Source organism: Trachurus trachurus, assembly GCF_905171665.1.
Source record: "Trachurus trachurus genome assembly, chromosome: 6".
Lineage (NCBI taxonomy): Eukaryota > Metazoa > Chordata > Actinopteri > Carangiformes > Carangidae > Trachurus > Trachurus trachurus.
The window spans coordinates 28695724-28715607 of record NC_139897.1 but is presented as its reverse complement, the minus strand read 5'-3'; the positions used below and the strand labels follow the sequence as shown (position 1 = coordinate 28715607).

At 39.9% G+C, this 19884-nt stretch overlaps 1 protein-coding gene across 3 annotated transcripts; it reads right to left on the bottom strand.

Annotated features, from left to right (window-relative positions):
- Positions 1–2361: 2361 nt before the first annotated feature.
- syt8 (synaptotagmin VIII) lies at positions 2362–18681 on the bottom strand. 3 transcript variants are annotated; one of them, XM_083973907.1, is made up of 10 exons: positions 18625–18681; positions 16336–16518; positions 6876–7031; positions 6208–6380; positions 6008–6103; positions 4689–4856; positions 4297–4464; positions 3984–4101; positions 3176–3309; positions 2362–2940 (listed from the first exon to the last, which is right to left on the bottom strand). In XM_083973907.1, the coding sequence occupies exons 3-10, from the start codon at positions 7009–7011 to the stop codon at positions 2704–2706; spliced, it is 1230 nt and encodes a 409-aa protein (XP_083830033.1). In that variant the 5' UTR covers positions 7012–7031; positions 16336–16518; positions 18625–18681; the 3' UTR covers positions 2362–2703. The 3 variants fall into 3 exon arrangements, with proteins under 3 accessions (XP_083830033.1, XP_083830031.1, XP_083830032.1); XM_083973905.1 differs by having other exon boundaries at positions 16336–16586; positions 18625–18649; XM_083973906.1 differs by having other exon boundaries at positions 16336–16589; positions 18625–18648.
- Between the last annotated feature and the right edge of the window lie 1203 nt (positions 18682–19884).

Genomic DNA, 19884 nt, shown 5'->3' with positions numbered 1-19884 from the left:
AATTTGACAAACATGTCAAAAAGATATTAAAAAAAACAGTTTAAATTGCTTCAAACTAATTAGACATTATATAGCAATCAAAGCAGTACATCTTTATATGCATGCCATGATTTTTTTCTCATATGTCGTATTGTGTTAGAGTGAGGAGTCAGGCCTCTCCGATGACAATGAAGTTAATTGCATCTCCAAACCTTAAAAATAATGGCCAAAAAATCAATGAGGTGGCATCACTGCAGTATAATTTGCTTAGTTTTGATAATTTCCTAAAATCTTCCTCTGTTAAATTGGTTTTTAAGCGTTTTTAGGAACAAGATGTGTTGTGCAGTCTTATTAGCAGACAAAATAGTGATAGGATCACCAAGGGTACAGCAAGTGGTAACTGTAAAATCTCTTGCCGTAAGACCTCCTTTGGGCAATCAGCCTTCTCTATAAAGGGCTCCCAGATGTGGAGCTCACTACCGACCAAAATCAAACTAACCCGAGATTTTTTGTAAAAATGTTAAAGTCTGGCTGAAACAAAATCAGAGCTGAATTTTTAATGGGTCATGGCCTGGTATGATTTTAGATGTATTGTACATTTTATTGTAATGGTATGTAATTTTGATGTCCTTTTTCTTACTTTTCTTTCTTTTACTAAAAGCCTGACTAGGGACAGGAGTTGGAAACTAGCATTAGCTATAATCTCTACGCAGAACACCAGTCACATTGACTTGTTTGTAACAAGTGGAAGTGTTACTATGTTAACCTGCATTGTCCCTATCAAATGAACGGAATTAAATTAAATTCAATGCTATTGGTTCTGTAGTTGTCAATCAATATCCATGAGGTCCCCCCCTTACATTAGCTTCTAGCTCCACATTATTGGAGTAAAGGATTTCAGGTTGACCTTTCATTTTATGTTGTTTCTATCATATGGATCATTCTTGCTGTCATTGCAAACATCTGCTCATCAGCCAAAATTGTTAAATCTAGTGTGTTCTTCAAAGACATGTATTTTTCTGTTGTTTATCAATGTATTGATTTCTGTATTTCTGAAGCTTTGCCAATGAGTATTCTCAATCGCAGAATGTTTTCCAAGGATTTAAATCAATAAAAGATGATGATGATGATGATGATTACAGAGTATTTTTTCCATTGAATTGAAAGTACTTTATTAATCCCAGAAAGTGCATGATGGTCCAGTTTGGCAGGTTTAACATTATTCATATTCTCAGTGATGATCATGATGATGAGTCTGGGTCCTGCAACCATGCTTCGATCGGACTGTCTCTTCTGTGTTAATGAATAAAGTTTTATTTCCATGTGCAAAACAAAACAAGAGATGTGAAAAGTCTCTGATGACTGAGTACACACTATTAATCATTAGTTAAGCATTGATAAATACTGAATTCTTCATTTATAACACATTAGTATGTCGTTTATAAATACATAAATACATTTTTAACTGTGTTAATAAACAACATACTAATGAGTATCCATGTGTTATATGATGAATTCAGTATTTAATGCTTAACTAATGCATAATAGTGTGTAGTGTTACCAAAGATTCTTTTGTTTGACTATTGATTTTCACCTCCTCATAAGGAGGAGGAGGAGACGCCTGTTGAGCTCAGCTTGATTAAACCTTCATATGTTGGGGGAGAGACTATTGAACGCACACGTCTTAAGGCTCCTCAGCAGTGAGCATGTGTTTCTATTTACTGTCTTATCAGATTGACCAGCATGCACCTGGGTAGGTCTGTGGGTTGTTTGTTTCTTTGTTGGGAAAATAAACGATATAGATGTCTTTATGTAAAGCACATTGAGTTGCCTTGGTATGAAATGCGCTATATAACTAAAGATGCCTAGATAGAGTATAAGCTACAACACTGTTTGGACCTTGTGTAAACCTCATACCCATGATGCATCAGTGGCCTTTTGGTTTATTTGAAAACAAGTCACGACAGACAGTTGATGATTCGACAGTTATTACTAATACTACTAATATTACACCAAAAGTTACGTTTAGTTAATTTGTTATGTTGATGGTGAACTCATCCGTTACCATGACGCCTCTGATGACTGAGGCAGGAGCTCCCTCTGCTGGCCGCCATGAAACAGTGCTGTGATGTAAAACTTTTTACAAGAGGTGAATCAACTATACAATAAACTTGTAAGGCTGTAGTTTCTGCTGCTGTTGAATTTCTGTGATTTTTTTTCTACACTAATCACACTGCCAGTTTATTTTTCTACAATATTTAGTTTGGGGTAAATTTCTCATTTTTATGAATATTTTCAAGGATCTCCATGATTTCATCTTTCCTCTGAAACATCTGGAGGTTTATTGAGAACCTGAGAGCTGGACACTTACAGTCCATGTGATCACATGATATTTAATACATTGTACAGAAAAGCCTTGACGGGATTAAATATTTCTTTGAGGTGCGATACAGTTCATTCAGGACAGAAGAAGTGCTCATGTTTCAAAGTAAACCTTATGATTCAGTAGTAAAATATAATCATTAATCTTTGATTTCTGTCGTTAAGTATTCAATAAGATGAATAAATCTAAAACCCAACATATGCCCAGATCATCAGGCAAAGTCTGACCCACGTACGTCCACATCTGGGCAGATTCCAGCTATTTGCACCAGAATTGATCCACATGTCGGACCAGATTCAGGCCAAAGAACCAAGCTGATGGGCCAGAGGACAACGTGTCCGTCAGAAGGGCATCTTGCTGTGGAGGGGGATCTTCTTCTTCAGGGGCAGGGTGGAGTTGACCTGCTGGGCCGTCAGCAGGTTGTGCCACTGGGCCACGGGTCGCCGCGGGTTGGACAACATGTCGGCCCAGTGCCTCAGCTGGTTCCCCGCGGCGTCGCAGCCCAGGAAGATCTTCCCCATGGCGTCGTTTCGCGTCATGGCGTCGTGGTCCCACACAGAGATGACCAGGTTAACCCTCTGAGGACGAGATGAACAATCACAGCAGATTTAAAATATTTCAGTCCAAAAATAAGTGTTGATATAGAAGATTTATTATAATATCTAAACACTAAAAATGTAAATTAAAAAAACATTAGTTTATTTTTACCCTGTAAAACATCCCACTTCCTACGCCATTATGTAATATTATTAACCATTTTTAATTCTCTTTAGGCCAATGCTAATAGCATATCGTGTATCTGTTTATTTTCACCTGGATTTGTTCAAACGTCACGTCAAAGGTGAAGGACTCGTTGTAATACGGGTTCAATGTCTTCTTCTTAATGGACGTCTTCCTTTTCTTCCACTTCCTCTTGTCCAGCGCCAACTGCACCTTCACATAAGGATCTACAAACAACAACGTGGAACAAAATCGTTACAAACATACCATAAATTATAAAGATAAAACATATTTATAATTTATTACAAGTTTATAATGATTTTGAAGATATGCATGTGAAATTTGTGCATAAAAAATTAATTTCTGTAGAAATTATGCAAAAAATGTATGATCAGGAAGATGCAATATAAAAACATAAAACATCTAAAGAAAAAATACCAATATTTTTTAAAATGATTATCAAAATCTTACATGGATAAAGAATGAACAATTCATTGGTCTTAAATTGATTTCAGACCCGAATCTGGTGTTTAAAATCTATTCTACATTTGAAAAAAAAAATACATGTAACAAGAAGAGAAAGGTTTTTTCAAAAAAACAAAAACATTGGTTAAAAATTAAAATAAACTAAATCTAAGGATCCCCCAATAAAAAAAATGCATGCAAATAAAAAATTAAAACTTGAGTATTCTCTGGTGTACATTAGAAATTACATGCAATTCTTTTGAATGGCAAGAAATAAAAACTGCAAAAACATGCCTTTTTTTATTGCTTAAAACTAAAAAAATGTAACCAAAGGATCCCCCAATGTCAATTAATTAAAAAAAATGCATGCAAATAAAAAAATTCAAACTTGAGTATCCTCTGGTGTCCATTAGAAAGTACATGCAAATTTTTAAACCTGAGGATCCTCCCATGTCCATGCTCTTCAGGTTTTTGGCCTCCAGGATCACCACCGTCAGTTTTCCGGCCGTGGGAACGTAACGGAGAGAGAAGCAGATCTCTCCCAGCTCCTCCTCCTGCACCCGACAGGCATGACAGGAAACGCATAATCAGACGAGTCCGGAAAAATATTTAGTTGACATTTCATTGGCAATAAAACAAAAAAACTCCTGCCTTTGCACCAACACATTCATACAATGTATTCTCTCTCAACTACTGGACTGATATGAAACTTGGCTTCTGGTTTTCCGGGGGAAGAACTGATCGTCTACCTCGAACTTGGCGGGCTCGGCGAGGTCCTGCCACTCCTCGATGACGTGGTTCCAGTCGACGTTGCAGAGCTGCACCCTCAGTTCGCCGATGATGTTGTGTTTGGAGAATCTGTTGAAGTCGAACACCTTCATCACCGCCGTCGACTTCAGGAGCGAGGACTTGGTTATCTGAGGAAAGAGCCTTCGGGGTTAGATGCATGAGATGATTCAACATAACGAAAGGTTGCTTTTGGGAAAACAAGAAACCAGAAAGACAAGACAGAGTGAACGGAGACAGATAAACTACACAAATCACAGAAGCACAGAGAAGGAAACATTCATTATACCAATTCTATTATTGGACATACTGTATCTCTCTGACTGTGAAGCTCTGACTCTATCTGCTACCCTACCTGGAAGTTGAACTGTTCGTTGAAGACGGGGTTCAGCGTACGTCTGAACACTTTGGTCTCGCAGGTTTTGGATTTGTCGGGGCAGATGTAGACTTTGACGTACGGGTCCGAGCCTCCTCCCAGATCCATGGCCTTGAGGTCGTCGGCCTGTTTGACCCCAACTATGAGCTGCAGAGACACAACACAACACAACACAACATGAACCTTTTAGAGTCTGTTTTCCAAAACTAAAAACGTGTATGCAACTAGACCAACCCAAATCTTATCCATGTATACATGCACTGTAAAAAATGAAATAAAATACAAATATTAAGGAACACAACTTATTATTTTACAGTAAATTTCACTTTCAGTTTAACCTTCGGATGATCCTTCAATTTGTACCACATCCATGACCCCTGGACAAAATTTAGACATCAGTTACTCCGAAAATAATTGTGATACATATAGGGCTAGGTCTTGACTAAACATGAAAATCACTTTTGACATGGGTTTCAACATTTTTAACCCCTTCCTGGCCACTTGTTTTTGCTGCAAAAACACAACATTTCTATGGGGCTCTATGGGCTTTAGGGCTGGTCTCATCTACAGAGTGATACAAAGAGATATCCAAAATCCCCTCGATGAAAACTTCTGACTCTAATATGTCAACAAAATAAAACAAGAATTTTGAAAGGGGCTTTATCCATTGTTCAGATATTGGCTCTGGAAATCAGCGCATATTTCATTAGATATTGCCTCATTTACATATTTAAACACAAAATTTGACAAAACTTGTAATACAAAAAATATTTGTCTTAATGTGAGTAATAAACTTGGGAAGTTTCATGGTCATATCTGTTAGTTAACATTACTTTAAAATACATTTTAAAAAAAACCCATAGGCGGAGGTGGACAATTTTGTCCACTAAGGGTCATGGGTGTTGTAAAAATGCATAACGGGTCCAAAAAATTGACTTTCATTCTGAAATTTGGGACATCCAGAGTTTACCCAAAGATACACCTCCTTGCCAAAAATCAGGCCCCAGTGACCTTTCATTTGACCGTGGGGAGTTGGGAAAGTGTGAGAGGTGGACAAAAATGACCAGGGGTCATAGTCTACAAAAGCCTGTAAATGTGAACCGTAATTTCTACATCATAAACTCTCAGAGCTCAGAGAGTAGCGGTAGCATTTCATCGTAACAACATTTACTGATGAGATAATCATCACATTTCTATAAAGATGGAGAACTGAGTGTAGACAGATTTCTACACAAAGTATACAAAAAACTCCAGATGTGGTCCTGTCACATCTGGGGGGGTTGTAAAGGCTGAATCACCTCAGACAGGGCAGCGTTGTACTCCAGAGAGTAGAGCAGCCTTCCTCGCTGCTTCTTGGTCGCACCGTAGTCCACATCTGCAACATCTGGCTGGACCTGTTGCAGCACAGGAAACACATCAGGTTGTTAGATGAATTACAAACTGCTGTTAATGAACAAGTAACTGCACATTTCATTGGAGTTGGTACCAAGAGACTCACCAGAGCTGTGGTGGTTTTCCCGTTGACGCCCTGCAGGTTGATGTTCTCATCCTTCTTCTGCTGCCGCTTCTTCTTCTTCCCTTTGCAGCAGCACTTGATGCAGATGCACAGACAGCAGAGCAGGATCAGCAGAGCCCCGCACGCAAAGATGGCATATATCGCCCATCGAGGCACTGCAGGAGATGAGGCGGGTGCATGGTTTGTTAAAAAGACACAACAAAGACAATGCTGCACTGAAGGCGAGGTTCACGGCTTCTCGTTGTGTGCACAGAAACAGGTCTGACTTGCTGTGATCATTAAAGCCCCGGTATGTAACTTATTTGGCTTTTTATTAGCAAAAATTAAATATGTCTTTCATAAATACGTATTTCACTGAAGTGTACAAGTACAAGTCGTTACAAATACATCAAGTGGGCGACGCACCGAACCGAGGCGGCCATGTTGCATCGCCATTTTTTACGTTGAGTGGCAGCGTGACCGTAGGTAACCACGGAAACTCCGATTTGACGTGAATGCAACATCAAGAATACGTTCCGATATGCAACCGCACCGCTAGATGGGGGGAATTCCTACACATTATAGGCTACCTTTAAAAGATCATGTCCTGATTGGTTTTATCGGAGGTGGCAGCAGAGCAGCTGGATGGAGGTGGAGGTTCGGGGACTTACGGGGGATCTTATCCAGCAGGTCTTCGAATAAGTTGGCAGCAGCAGATGCAGCGGCAGCAGCTGGGTCGTCGGTGGTGTTAGTAGGGGAGTAGGTGGTGGGGGTGGGGTTAGCTGTTGGTTGAGGGGCGGGAGACATGATGGGGAGGATGAGGAGCTCTGGAAACAAGAGAAGGGTCAAGCGGTCATTGGAGGTGTCATTGGTGTTATTGAACAACATGCAGATTTAACTCACCAAGACTCACCAAAACTGTTGGGAGTAACAGTGGATGAAACTTTGTCTTGGTCAAATCATATCAATAATATAGTGTCTAAAATGAGTTACAATATCTCTAATATTAGAAGAATCACCTTCCTGCTGAATGAATCAACTGTCAAACTATTAATTAATTCCTTAGTTCTGTCGCATCTGAATTACTGCCCAACAGTTTGGTCCAGTGCCTCAAAGAAAGACCTTTTTAAACTGCAGCTAACTCAAAACAGGGCAGCACGCCTTGCTCTGCGGTGCTCTATCAGAGAAAGTGTCATGAGTATGCACAAAAGTCTCACATGGATGCTGGTGGAAGAGAGACTGGCTTAGTCTTATAATGTTTTTGAGAAAGACTTATACTTTACATAAACCTGTTTCTTTGTTTTTACAACTTCAACCGACAAATGTGAAACATAGTTATAGCACTAGACAGGCCTCAGGAAGCAACTTCACCTTGCCTTTACCTAGAACCAATGCACTCAAAAGGTAAGTTATGTATAGAGCTGTAGCTCACTGGAACAGTCTCCCCTCACACTTGATCACAACCACGGGAATGTCCAGTTTTAAAATGAAACTGAGAGAAGCTGTGTTTCGTCATAATATTATATTGCAATAGATTACTACTATATTAGGCAATCATGTCAAGTTGAATTCAAGCATGTTATTACACCTGTGTTGTACATTTATTTATGCTTTAGGTTATCTCATATGTATACTCTTCTATAATCATGTAACTATTTTATAATCATGTAAAAATATATATATATATTGCTAGTAATGGACCACAGATTACGGTACCTATAGAAGCACCTCCCAGACTTGGTACACACTTGGACAGCTTCTCTCCCATCGACCTGTCAGACTTAACTTCTGCAATTACTTCTTCCAAGTCAGCCACATGTCTGCTGGATCCAGTCCCGACAAGACTACTTAAGGATGTCTTTCCCTTAATTAACATTTCTTTTCTGAACCAAATCAATCTTTCCTTAGCCACAGGCTACGTGCCACAGGCCTTCAAGGTGGCTGTCATTAACCCTTTACTTAAAAAACCTTCTCTTGACCCAGATGTCCTCGCCAACTATCGGCCTATATCCAACCTTCCTTACATCTCTAAGATCCTTGAGAAGATCGTCCTGGAGCAGCTACATGAACATCTGCACAGCAACGAGCTCTTTGAAGCTTTCCAATCTGGATTCAGAGAACACCATAGCACTGAAACAGCACTTGTCAAAGTCTCTAATGATCTTCTTATAGCTTCAGACAGAGGTCTCGTCTCTGTTCTTGTACTTTTGGACCTCAGTGCTGCATTCGACACCATCGACCACAGCATCCTGCTGCAGAGACTAGATCATGAAATAGGGATTAAAGGACCTGCCCTGAAATGGTTTAAGTCATACTTATCTGACAGGTTTCAATTTGTTAATGTTAATAACGACCATTCAGAGTATAGCAGAGTTACGCATGGTGTACCGCAGGGTTCAGTCTTAGGGCCAATCCTCTTCATTCTTTACATGCTCCCATTAGGTGACATCATCCGGAAGCATTCAATCAATTTTCACTGTTATGCGGATGATACGCAACTCTACTTGTCCATGGAGCCAGATGACAGAAGCCGGCTCATCAATCTGCAAGACTGTCTGAAAGACATTAGATCCTGGATGTCCTCTAACTTCTTGCTACTGAATTCAGATAAAACTGAGGTCATTGTATTTGGACCTAAACATCTCAGGGACACTCTCTCTAATCAGATCGCTACTCTAGATGGCATCACCCTGACCCCGAGTACAACCGCGCGGAACCTTGGAGTCATTTTTGACCAGGACCTTTCCTTCAGCTCCCACATAAAACATGTGACTAGGACCGCCTTCTTCCATCTGCGCAGTATCACTAAGATTAGGAATATTCTCTCCCAGAGTGATGCTGAGAAACTAGTGCATGCATTTATCACTTCTAGGCTAGACTACTGCAACTCTCTCCTGTCAGGATGTCCGAAAAACTCTCTAAAGAGTCTCCAGCTAGTCCAGAATGCCGCAGCGAGAGTTTTGACAGGAGTTAGGAAGAGAGAGCACATCTCTCCCACCTTAGCTTCTCTCCACTGGCTTCCTGTAGGATTTAGAATAGACTTCAAAATCCTTCTGCTGACTTATAAGGCTCTTAATGATAAAGCTCCATCCTATCTGAAAGAACTAATCATTCCTTACTGTCCTACCAGAGCACTCCGCTCCCAGAACGCAGGTCTGTTAGTGACTCCCAGTATCTCTAAAAACAGACTGGGAGGTAGAGCCTTCAGTTACCGGGCTCCTTTACTGTGGAACCAGCTCTCTCCATGGGTCAAAGAGGCAGACACTCTAACTACATTTAAGTCTAGACTTAAGACCTTCCTTTATGACAGGGCTTTTAGTTAGGGCTGGTTCAGGTAGCTCTGAACCATTTTATAGCTACGCTGCTATAGGCTTAGACTGCTGGGGACACATCTGGATACACAGAGCCCTCTCCTCTCCTCTCCCCTCCTCTCCTCTCCTCTCCTCTCCTCCTATCTCCTCCTCTCCTCTCCTCTCCTCTCCTCTCCTCTCCCCTCCCCTCCCCTCCCCTCCCCTCCCCTCCTCTCCTCTCCTCTCCTCAGTATATTTTTGAACTGTCATTTTCTGTTGTACTTTGTAGTTTGGCCTTGGTGTCTCGCACTCTCTCTGTGTTTCCGCAGATCCACCGGAGCTCCATCTCTCTGCACCAGCCGCGGCCTGCATCGCCCCCCTCCCACCCCTTCCCCTGCCGTTAGACCGGCCTCCCCTCCCTTCCCATGGACCAGTCTGCCACCCAGTCCTCCCATCGAGCTGACCGGCTCTCCCTGCCCCCCCCCTCCCCTCACCAGAGACTGCCCTCATCAACCCCTGCTAACATTTCCATATTCCGCACATTCTGTGACAAACTGTAAACTGTTTTCTTGTCTGTAACAACATCTATTGCACGTCTGTCCGTCCTGGGTGAGGGATCCCTCCTCTGTTGCTCACCCTGAGGTTTCTCCTGTTTTTCCCTGTTAAAAGGGTTTCCATGGAGTTTTTCCTCAGTCGATGTGAGGGTCTAAGGACAGAGGATGTTGTTACGATGCCATGTAAAGCCCTTTGAGACAAACTGTTTGTAAAAACGGGCTATACAAATAAAATTGCCTTGCCTTGCCTTGCCTTGCCTATATATATATTACTCCTCTTGATCATGTCATGTCTATAATCATGTAACTATTGGATAATCATGTAATCATCCTCTTGACCGTGTTAACTTATTCACATTGTAGGACTACTTAATATGCATTTTTATAATCTTGTTTAGGATAAATGATTTCATGTAATTTTTTTTTGTACAAACACTGTATTGTTGTGTTTGATTCAATGTGGACCCCAGGAAGAATAGTCTGCATCATTATGTAGACTAATGGGGATCCAAAGAAAACAATAAACAATGGAGCAGAAAAGGTGGAGAAGAAGAAGTAAACAACACTGGACCGTGATACTTCATCAGTGAACAGATAGAACAGGAAACAGCGCGAGAGAGGAACCACATGGTCACCAGGACTTTGCTCAAAGTGTTTGATCGTCATCGGAGGCAACTGAACTTCCTTTTGGCTCTTGAAGATGTTTCAATTCTGATCTGAAAACCCTCTTCAGTTCTAAAAAACTTGATAGCAAGGGGAGACAACAACTTTTTGATGAGTCATGCTGTACCTGGCCCCACCTGACCCTAACAACTCACATGAGGGGTAGTTTAACAACCCCCAGGACCACCATGGGTTGAATACCAGACCAGAAAGTCATTGTCTCCAACTGCTGTCCAGTTTTTTAGAGCCTATAAGGCTTTCAGAGTAACAAGTCCGGTTGCCTTAAATTTTTGGTACTTAACAAGAGTCATGGTCATGTTGTGATAGTCCAAAGTGAACAGCAGTGTTAGTTAATTAGTTTTAAACATCCGTCATTCCTACATACAAACTACAAACAAAAGAATTTTACAAATACCTCCAGGTCAGACATTATGGATACTCTCAATCTTCCAGATTACTTAAACTCCTTAGAAAATACTCTTTTAGATAGTCTTAAACAAGGTCACTTTGTCTCCAAATTTTATTCCAAATTGCAATATCTGAAAACAGACAGACTATCATTCCTATGGAAACTATGGGAGACCCAGTTGAAAACAACGGCAGACACTGAAATATGGGAGAAAATTTTACTTTTACCTTCGAAAATATCCATATGTAACAGATTCAGAGAAATGCAATATAATATCTTACAAAATGTTTATATTATCTCCATATATGTATAGTAAATATACAGCAGGGGCCTCTCCAAACTGCCCAGTATGTAAGACTATTTTAGGGACAAGATTTCACTGCCTCTGGGAATGCGAAAAGATTCAACGGTTTTGGCAAACTGTATGTGATGAGGTTAGTGTCTATTGGGATGTATCCCTGAATCACTAAGATCACATAAGAACACTGTACATTTTTTGCTCATGTTGAGCCGAAAGGCTGTTAATGACCAAATGTAAGACCTACAGTAACAAGGACTTTTGAGATCATTGCTGTGGATGTATCTTGGATTTGCTATATCTAATATAATCTGTATGCACTGTGCTGGACTGTTATCATTTTGAAAATGTTCAATAAAAAGAATGTTAAAAAAAAAAACATCCTTAATTTCTGACGTCCACCCAACTCTAGAGTTTTCAAGACCCTAAAAGTGAGACTTTTGGAAACACCGGCAGTGGTTTCCTGAAGAACAGTGTCACCATGAACCCGTCCACTGCCCTATAGCTGCTAAACTGGGGATTGGAGGTTCCCTAACAACAGTGATGTAAATAATCAAACAAACATCATGACCATTAAAATGTTACCGACGTGACTGAGTGAAATTCCACCCACACGTCTCCACCATGAACAAACAGCAGCAACACATTAACCCACAGCCTGATCCACACTCTGATAACAACACTGTTCAATTAACAGGGCTGGGAGCAAATACGCACATAAGTGTCTGTCTGCATGTTGACAATAGACAATGATCTTGACCACATAAGAGCTCACACAAAGCCGCATTCATCACAGTGTAGTTACAGGAAACCAGTCCAAATGCTGCTGCAGAGCGTCAAATAGCTAATTCCTACAGAATGGGCTGAAGCCCCGCCCACTGGTTCTGGGTTACTGCTCAAGACCATAAAACCAAGTCAAGTATGATGATCTAAACCCTCAACCAAAGTCAAAGTTGTGTGATAGATTAAAGCTCCATACTACAATAATGTTAAAGCTGAATCTTAAAACCAGCCGTCAGGACCTCCTGTCACTTTGTGATGTCACACCAGGACCCATCCAACACCTGCAGGATTTGGTTTCTCTCAGTGTTTTAAAGGAATAGTTCACCAAAAAATGAAATTCAGTCATTCTTGACTCACCTGCATGCTGATGAATACTCCGGAGTAGTTTTTTATCCCTCAAAGTGCATCTGGAGACCCGGGAGGCCGGTTCGTAGTCCAACGAAAACATTTTATGAGAGTAACAGCTAGGGTACAACACAAAAACGTCCATAAAACTACACAAAAAACATTTAATATTCCTCCACACCCCTCGTCCACTGCAATCCAAGTGTCCTGAAGGGATATAGTCCAGAGTTTACCCGAACCAACGTCATTTAGGCAAGTCCGGTCACGTCTGTGTGCATGGCGTGAACGCGAGCGCGCGCCCCAGGCAAATTCAATACAGGACTGTTTAGGCTGTAAAAATGTCCTAAATGACGTTGTTTCAAGTAAACTCTGGACTATCTCCCTTCAGGACACTTGGATTGCAGTGGACAAGCAGTGTGGAGGAATATTAAATGTTTTTTGTGTAGTTTTGTGGACGTTTTTGTGTCGGGCCCTATTACTCTCCTACTGTATATGGATTTCGTTGGACTACGAACCGGCCTCCCGGGTCTCCAGATGCACTTTGAGGAATAAAAAACTACTCCGGAGTATTCATCAGCATTAAGGTGAATTTCATTTTTTGGTGAACTATTCCTTTAACTTGAAATTTGCTCTTGGATCACCCAGAAACCAGAAGAGAGGCTCAAAGCCACCTTTGGCTGACACTGACCTGTTGTTACTAGAGCTCCAGAGAGAAGCTTTTTTCTACCATTATTAAGTTTCCCCTGACGGACTGCTCATGATTACAAAACATTTATTTAAATAAAACGTCATTGAAGCAGAGGACATTTTCTACGTCGGAAAACAAGGCTAACAATTGGTTAGTGTACTTCAATATAAGATACAAACCTGGCTCGTACTAGTCAAAAGGGACAGAATTCAAATATATTGGTAGTCAATACAGTCAGCTAATTTATAGCACGAAGCAAGCTCAGATCCTCCAGAAAATATAAAATTCATATAGATTTAACAGCTTTTGAGATAAAGAAGGTGGTTGGGGATTCAAGCTGTGACAGAAATGTTTTTACTCACTGATGACGAGTTTTAAAGAAAGGTCGACATCCCAGCTCCTTCGCTTGAGACAAAAGAGTTTCTGACCCGAGCCGCTCAGAAAGCAACGACGGACGAGAAAGGAAGTGATGTCAGAGAGAGAGAGGGAGAGAAAACTTTTCCTAAAAACAACCTAGAACTGATCAAAGAGAGGAAACGACTCCACCCTCAGTCTACACCCAGCTCTGTTTTCACTATAATCAGCAGGGAAACACATCGCCATCATCACCCTCACCGCCATCAGTGGAGGCCTCTCTCCAAACATCTATTTGTCTACTCAAACAACCAAAGTGGCCTGGCTGTGACAGAAACAAACCCACTTCCTGCTTCAGAAAACAAGAGTCACACAATCTTAACTTAAAGACACAAATGTAAACAAAGAAAAGCTGAAATTAAAACAGGACAAGCAATAGATAGATCCATCCAGGTCAGGAACTTCTCAGCGACCAGGACCAGCGAACCCAAGAACCTAATGCAGCCGTTGTGTAACATAGTGGTTACCTAACTGAAGTTCCTTGACTGCAACTTTGTAGGGGAGGAGTTCTTTGCATCTTCAAACTTGTAATAACATTTTTATTTGTTTAACAGGTGTTTGAAGCCTTCACCAGCTCAGGCCTTGGAGGTTGAATAGTTGTATTGGTTTAGTACCAATTCATAACAAATGTTACCTCAATGCATTTTAAGAGACAATATAAAAACTTCCTTTTAAATATTTAAGGGGGGTGGGTTACAATCTTTGCCTAGGATTGCCCAGGATTTTTTGAGGCAAAAAAGTGAGTAGTATGTGTCCCAGCTGGGGTTAAAATGTGCAAAATAATTAACTTTGATAGAAGGAAAAGGCTAATTTACCTCTTTATTTTGACATTCCCATATTAGTATCAGTATTAAAAGGTATTGCACTCATGAATTTTATTTTGTTGTTCATTATTCTGACAGGACTAATGTGGTTAACAATCAATTTATCATATCACCACTTGCAATCGTGTAGCTATTTCTTACCAGGTAGATGAATGACAGTTGGTGATTCGGCTAAAAAAAAAAAGTAAACAGCCTGTCTGCAGAGGCATAATGAACATAGCAGCACAACATGTCTAAAATAAAAACATGAATATATGAACCTGTGTATTATTTGAATATATCCAAAGCCTGTGTACAGTTTACGAATATGATACAAATACAGTTACTTTAGACTATATAATCCCAGAAGGGAAATTCACTTAATTTAATATTTAACATAATTTTATAGTCGGACGTCCCTGCTCCATCTCTCCATCAGTTTTGGGGTCCTTGGCCTGAAACACGTTTAAGACTCCTGATTCAGGAGGTTATTGGCTGGATTTGTTTTTTTGGGGGGTTATAACCTCCCATTAATTTACGCCCATGGGCGGCCATAAGACTTGTAGGCTATTGATTCATGTTTACTAATCTGTCGTCTTTGACATCAGCTACATTCCCTGTTTGTGTTTAAGTTTGTGCGTTTGAGTCTAAATGAGAATAGTTATTTATAAAACTAGCCCAGGATTAAAGATCCTTCAAATGCATTGAAACGAAAACAGGTCTGAGAGTCTTCAGGCTCATTAGCAGCACAAGCTAACAGGCTAGTAAATACAAGTGTTTACCATGTTGGTTTACAGGACTCTCAAGCTAACGTTGGTATATCGCTCAACTTGCTGCTGCATCAGGTTTAAAGGTTTTTAAAGTTCATCATTAGACTGAAAACATGTTTGTTTTAGTGACGTCCACAAACAGCTACTAGCTGTTTACACTTAACCTCAAGAGAAGAAAGAGAAGTACAAGTGTGAGGAGACACAAAGTAGTTTAGTGTTGTATGAGTCAGTGTGTTCAATCAATCAATAATCAGTTACTGAGGTATATTGACAATGTGAATGTTATGGAAAAGAAAATGAAAAGAAAGCTGGAGAAGGAAAAAATAAATGAAGCAGAGAGAAAGAAACATAAAAGGGGAAAGCTTTGAAGAAAGAAAGAAAGAAAGAAAGAAAGAAAGAAAGAAAGAAAGAAAGAAAGAAAGAAAGAAAGAGTAAGGGACTAAATAAAGTGAGGGATAAACCAAGGAAAGAAAGAAGAGAAAGGGAGGGAGTGAAAAAGACATGTAGCCTAATAGGCTACAACATGTAACAGGTGCTAGAAGAGAAAAAATAAAAAGAAAGAAAAACAGAAGAGAAACATTAATAAAGACAGGAGGAGGGACTGAATAAAGCAAAGTATAAAACAACGCAAGAAGAGGAAGAGAAAAATAAAATAATAAAAGAGTGGAAGATAAGAGGGGAAGGGAGGGAAGGAAGCTGAGAGAAAGAATGGAAAGAGGAGGAAGAGAAAGACAAAAAAAACAAGTAGGGAAAGTGACAAAAGGAAACTGGCGTTAGGTGAGAAGATCAAATTAAAGCAAACAAAAGGAAGAATGGAAAACGGGAGGAAGAAAATTAATGCAACAAAGAAAGAATAACGAGTGAAATAAAGAAAGAGAATAGATTAAAGGAGAAGGGTGGATATGAATAGGATAAGAAAGGAAGAAGAGCAAATTAAAGAATGGGAGAAAAGAAAAGGAAAGAAGGAAAGACAAATAGTGAGTGTTTTTTCTGGGATTAAACAGAGAAAGTCCAGAGAGAGTCAGACTGTAACACATGACAGACATGTTGTAGCTACATGTAACATGTGAGTGTGTGAGAGGAAGAAAAGATGATGACAGTGATGTGATCGTACCTGAGAGGAAAAGATGTCACTTCCTGTTTTATTCCTTTAATCTCATTTCTTCTCCTTTTGTTCGGCGGCTGTCGGACGTTTCTGTTCAACTCTGAGCTGCTCAGCTTCAGTCGGCCATCTTCAGTCTTCAGCTGTGTGAGTGTGTGTGTGTGTGTTCAGCAGGTGTGGTGGCTGCTACTGCTGCTGCAGGTTGTTGTACCACACACACACACACACACACACACAGTGTTCAAACAGAGGTGGAGTCTGTGCTGCTAAAACACACATTATTTAAATACAGTAGGAGTCACTGAACAACACCTGAGACACTGTTCCCTGACTCCTGTCGATAAAGTTTCTACAATCAGATCAACTTTTCTACTTTAACTATAAACTTCTAATTTATTGATTCTACCATTTGACCTGTGTATTGAATAATGATGTTTCTTGACCATTAGGCTACATCAACATTAAATCTAACGAGCCTCCAGCACCACCTACAGGTTGATATTCATCATTCCAATCATATCGCCATTTGTAATTTTTTTATTTTACAGTCAGATATTTCAGTTCCCCCGAGGATGAATATTACAATTTATTTCCATACAACAAATAAAAGTAAAGGAAAAATAAAACGGAAGGAACAATTATAGAAATACTTTGTGTTTTTGTTTTGTGTCGGTCCATCCGTATATCTGTAACTTAATTTAGTCTTAAAAAACACTTTTCAGTTTGTTTTAGTTTTACTCTCATCTGTTTTAATTTATTATTATCATTTTTTTTATTGTGACCAGTGTTGGGAACGTTACTTTTAAAAAGTAATTAGTTATAGTTACTAATTACTTCTCCCAAAAAGTAACTGAGTTAGTAACTCCACTACTTCACTATAATAGTAACTAGTTACCAGGGAAAGTAACTATTGCGTTACTTTTTCTTTCTTTTTTTTAAGTTTAAATATGTCGAAGAATTTGGATTTTTTTTCTCTCATTTTTAAATTGTATTTTATTGTTTTCATATATTTCACTGATCGCAATTATGGAATGCGCGTGTGTGTTTTATTGAAAGCGAGGCTGCCTATGAAAATAGGTTACAGTGGGTTTTTTTAACTGCTGTGGCTACAAGCAAATCTCATATTGTCTCTGTACAAAGACAACAAAGACCTTTTTAAATGTGAAAACAGCGGAGACCTATTCAAGATTTGCGTTTAATAACAGGCGAAACATCGAAATTAATTTATTCATGGCCACATTAAGTGAAATTATTAACTTTACCGATTATCCATCTGATTATCTGTCCTGCTGCGAGCGCACAACAGGGTATCTGCGGATCCTTAAAAAGTCTTAAATTCATGTAGCCTATCTAAAATTAAGGCCTTAAAAAGTATTAAATTTATTAGAAAATTCTAAGATGGTCTTAATACACAGCATCATAAAATATGTATGCACTTAAACTTTTATATGAAATAACAGGGTATGCGCGCGGGGTCTTAAAAAGTCTAAAATGTGAAAATCTAAATTTCAGGTCTTAAAATGTCTTAAATTTGTTGAATTATTGTGTTCAAGTCTTAAATAATTTTAGACAGGTCTTACATTTTCTTATGCCCACCATGGGCGAGCATTTCACTCGCATTTGCCCCTAAAAAAACAAACATGTGTGAACCGGAAAAATCACAAAAAGAAAGAGCACACGATTGGTCAAAAACTACAAATCCCACAATTATCTGGCCTCAACAATAACAGTAGTTATGTTGTTCGTTCACACCGTCACCGTTTATTCGTTACGTCCGCGGTGTAAAAGGCCGTGACGCAAAGACGCGAGTAGGCGCGAGACGCGATTAGGCGCGAGACGCGGTAGACGCGACTTTTTTTTTTTGCGACGCAATACACCCGATTCTTTTATGGCGACGGGACCTTCGCGTCTTCGTCCTTTTCATCGACGTCCTTTCAACGCTTTTTTTTCGCTCGAGTTTATACGCGCGACCAAACGCGAGATACGCGAGAAATGCGATTTATCGCTCGTTTTGACTTTGTGTAAATTCGCGTCTTCACGAGCCCGCCCATTTTCACTACAACAACAACATTTCTGCTCTCACCAACCATGGTTGAGGTCACAACGCTGCTGTAGCTGCTCTGGAAGAGTTCCAGCTGATGAGCTACAGAGACTTTAGAGTCTAAAGGAGCAGTGCGTCGCTGTGTCGGACTGTTTGGATTTAATGAAGAAGCTGCACAGAGTCAGGTGAGCAGAAGCTCAGGACAAACACTTCGCTCCGGGACATAATGTAGCTACACCTCACATGTTCTTGTCTTTTACCTCAGGGAGATTAAAGTAGTGTCTGTTTCCACTTTCCCTCCGATCTCGGCAGCTTCCCTCTGCTAGTTTGTGTGTGTGAGGCTAAACTGCGTGCGTGTGGTTTGTGTACAAACTGAACACTGCCTCTGATTGGCTTAGCATGAAACCTTACTCTGCCTCAACCAATCATCATCACTTATGCGGTTGTCTCGTCCCTCCCTCCTCCCCCCTCCCCTCACCAAAGGAGAGGAGGAAAAAAAACAACAGTTTAGCAGCTTCTGTGTCTGAGATGAGATGAGCCAAGTCGGAGGACAACGGCTTCAAAATAGTTTGTAACGCGCCTCATTTAATTGTCGGTAACGGTAACGGCGTTGTAACGGTGGAAATAGTAATTAGTTAGATTACTCGTTACTGAAAAAGATAACGCCGTTAGTAACGCCGTTATTCCCATCACTGATTGTGACACACTGAATGTTTCTCTATAATATGAACAATTGGTGTCAGTGACAAATAGGAACTGAATGAATGTGAATTTCTGACTCTACACTTCCTATTATTGATCACAAATAGACACAAACAAACTGAATCTAAAATGTACTAAACAACATATCCAACTGTGTCCTCCATGATAGTGTTTATAAGGAACATATTTTGTCCTATATATATACACATCTGTCATTACCAGTGTTATTTGAAACATATTTTATCACCACTCTGAGCTTTTTCAAGTTTCTCTTTAACTTTATTGCTCTCCCGGCCGTTTGAGGGCACGTTCCACTACATGTATTTACTTAACTGTCTGTGACACCTGTTAAATCACAGGTGCCAATAAAACTATTATACGGTCTAAAATATGAATTATTATCAGGTAAATCAGTGAGTTTGAGCAGTGAACACAGCTCCACCGTCACAACAACTAAAACAAAAGTGCGAGTGAAGGTAAAGTTTAAACACTTTTAGTTTTTATTTAATGTTTTAATCTGCATTCATTGGTTTATATGGTGAGATAAGCAACAATAGGCCAGAGCCGATCACAGTGGAACGACCAGAGCAGGAAACAGTTTCCAAAAGCAGCAGCGTCGACAGCATCGACTCCACACTAATGAACTCACTCTGACTTTAAACTTTAAAGGTTGTTTTTTTTCTCTTATCTTATTTTAGTCCATCTGTTTCCCACTTTTTTCACTGATTCAATAAAATAAACCATTGATCTAGGTGATCATCCTCTTGCAGCACACTTCCGCTGCTTTTACGTTTTAGAAAGTCGAAAGGTGTGTGGAT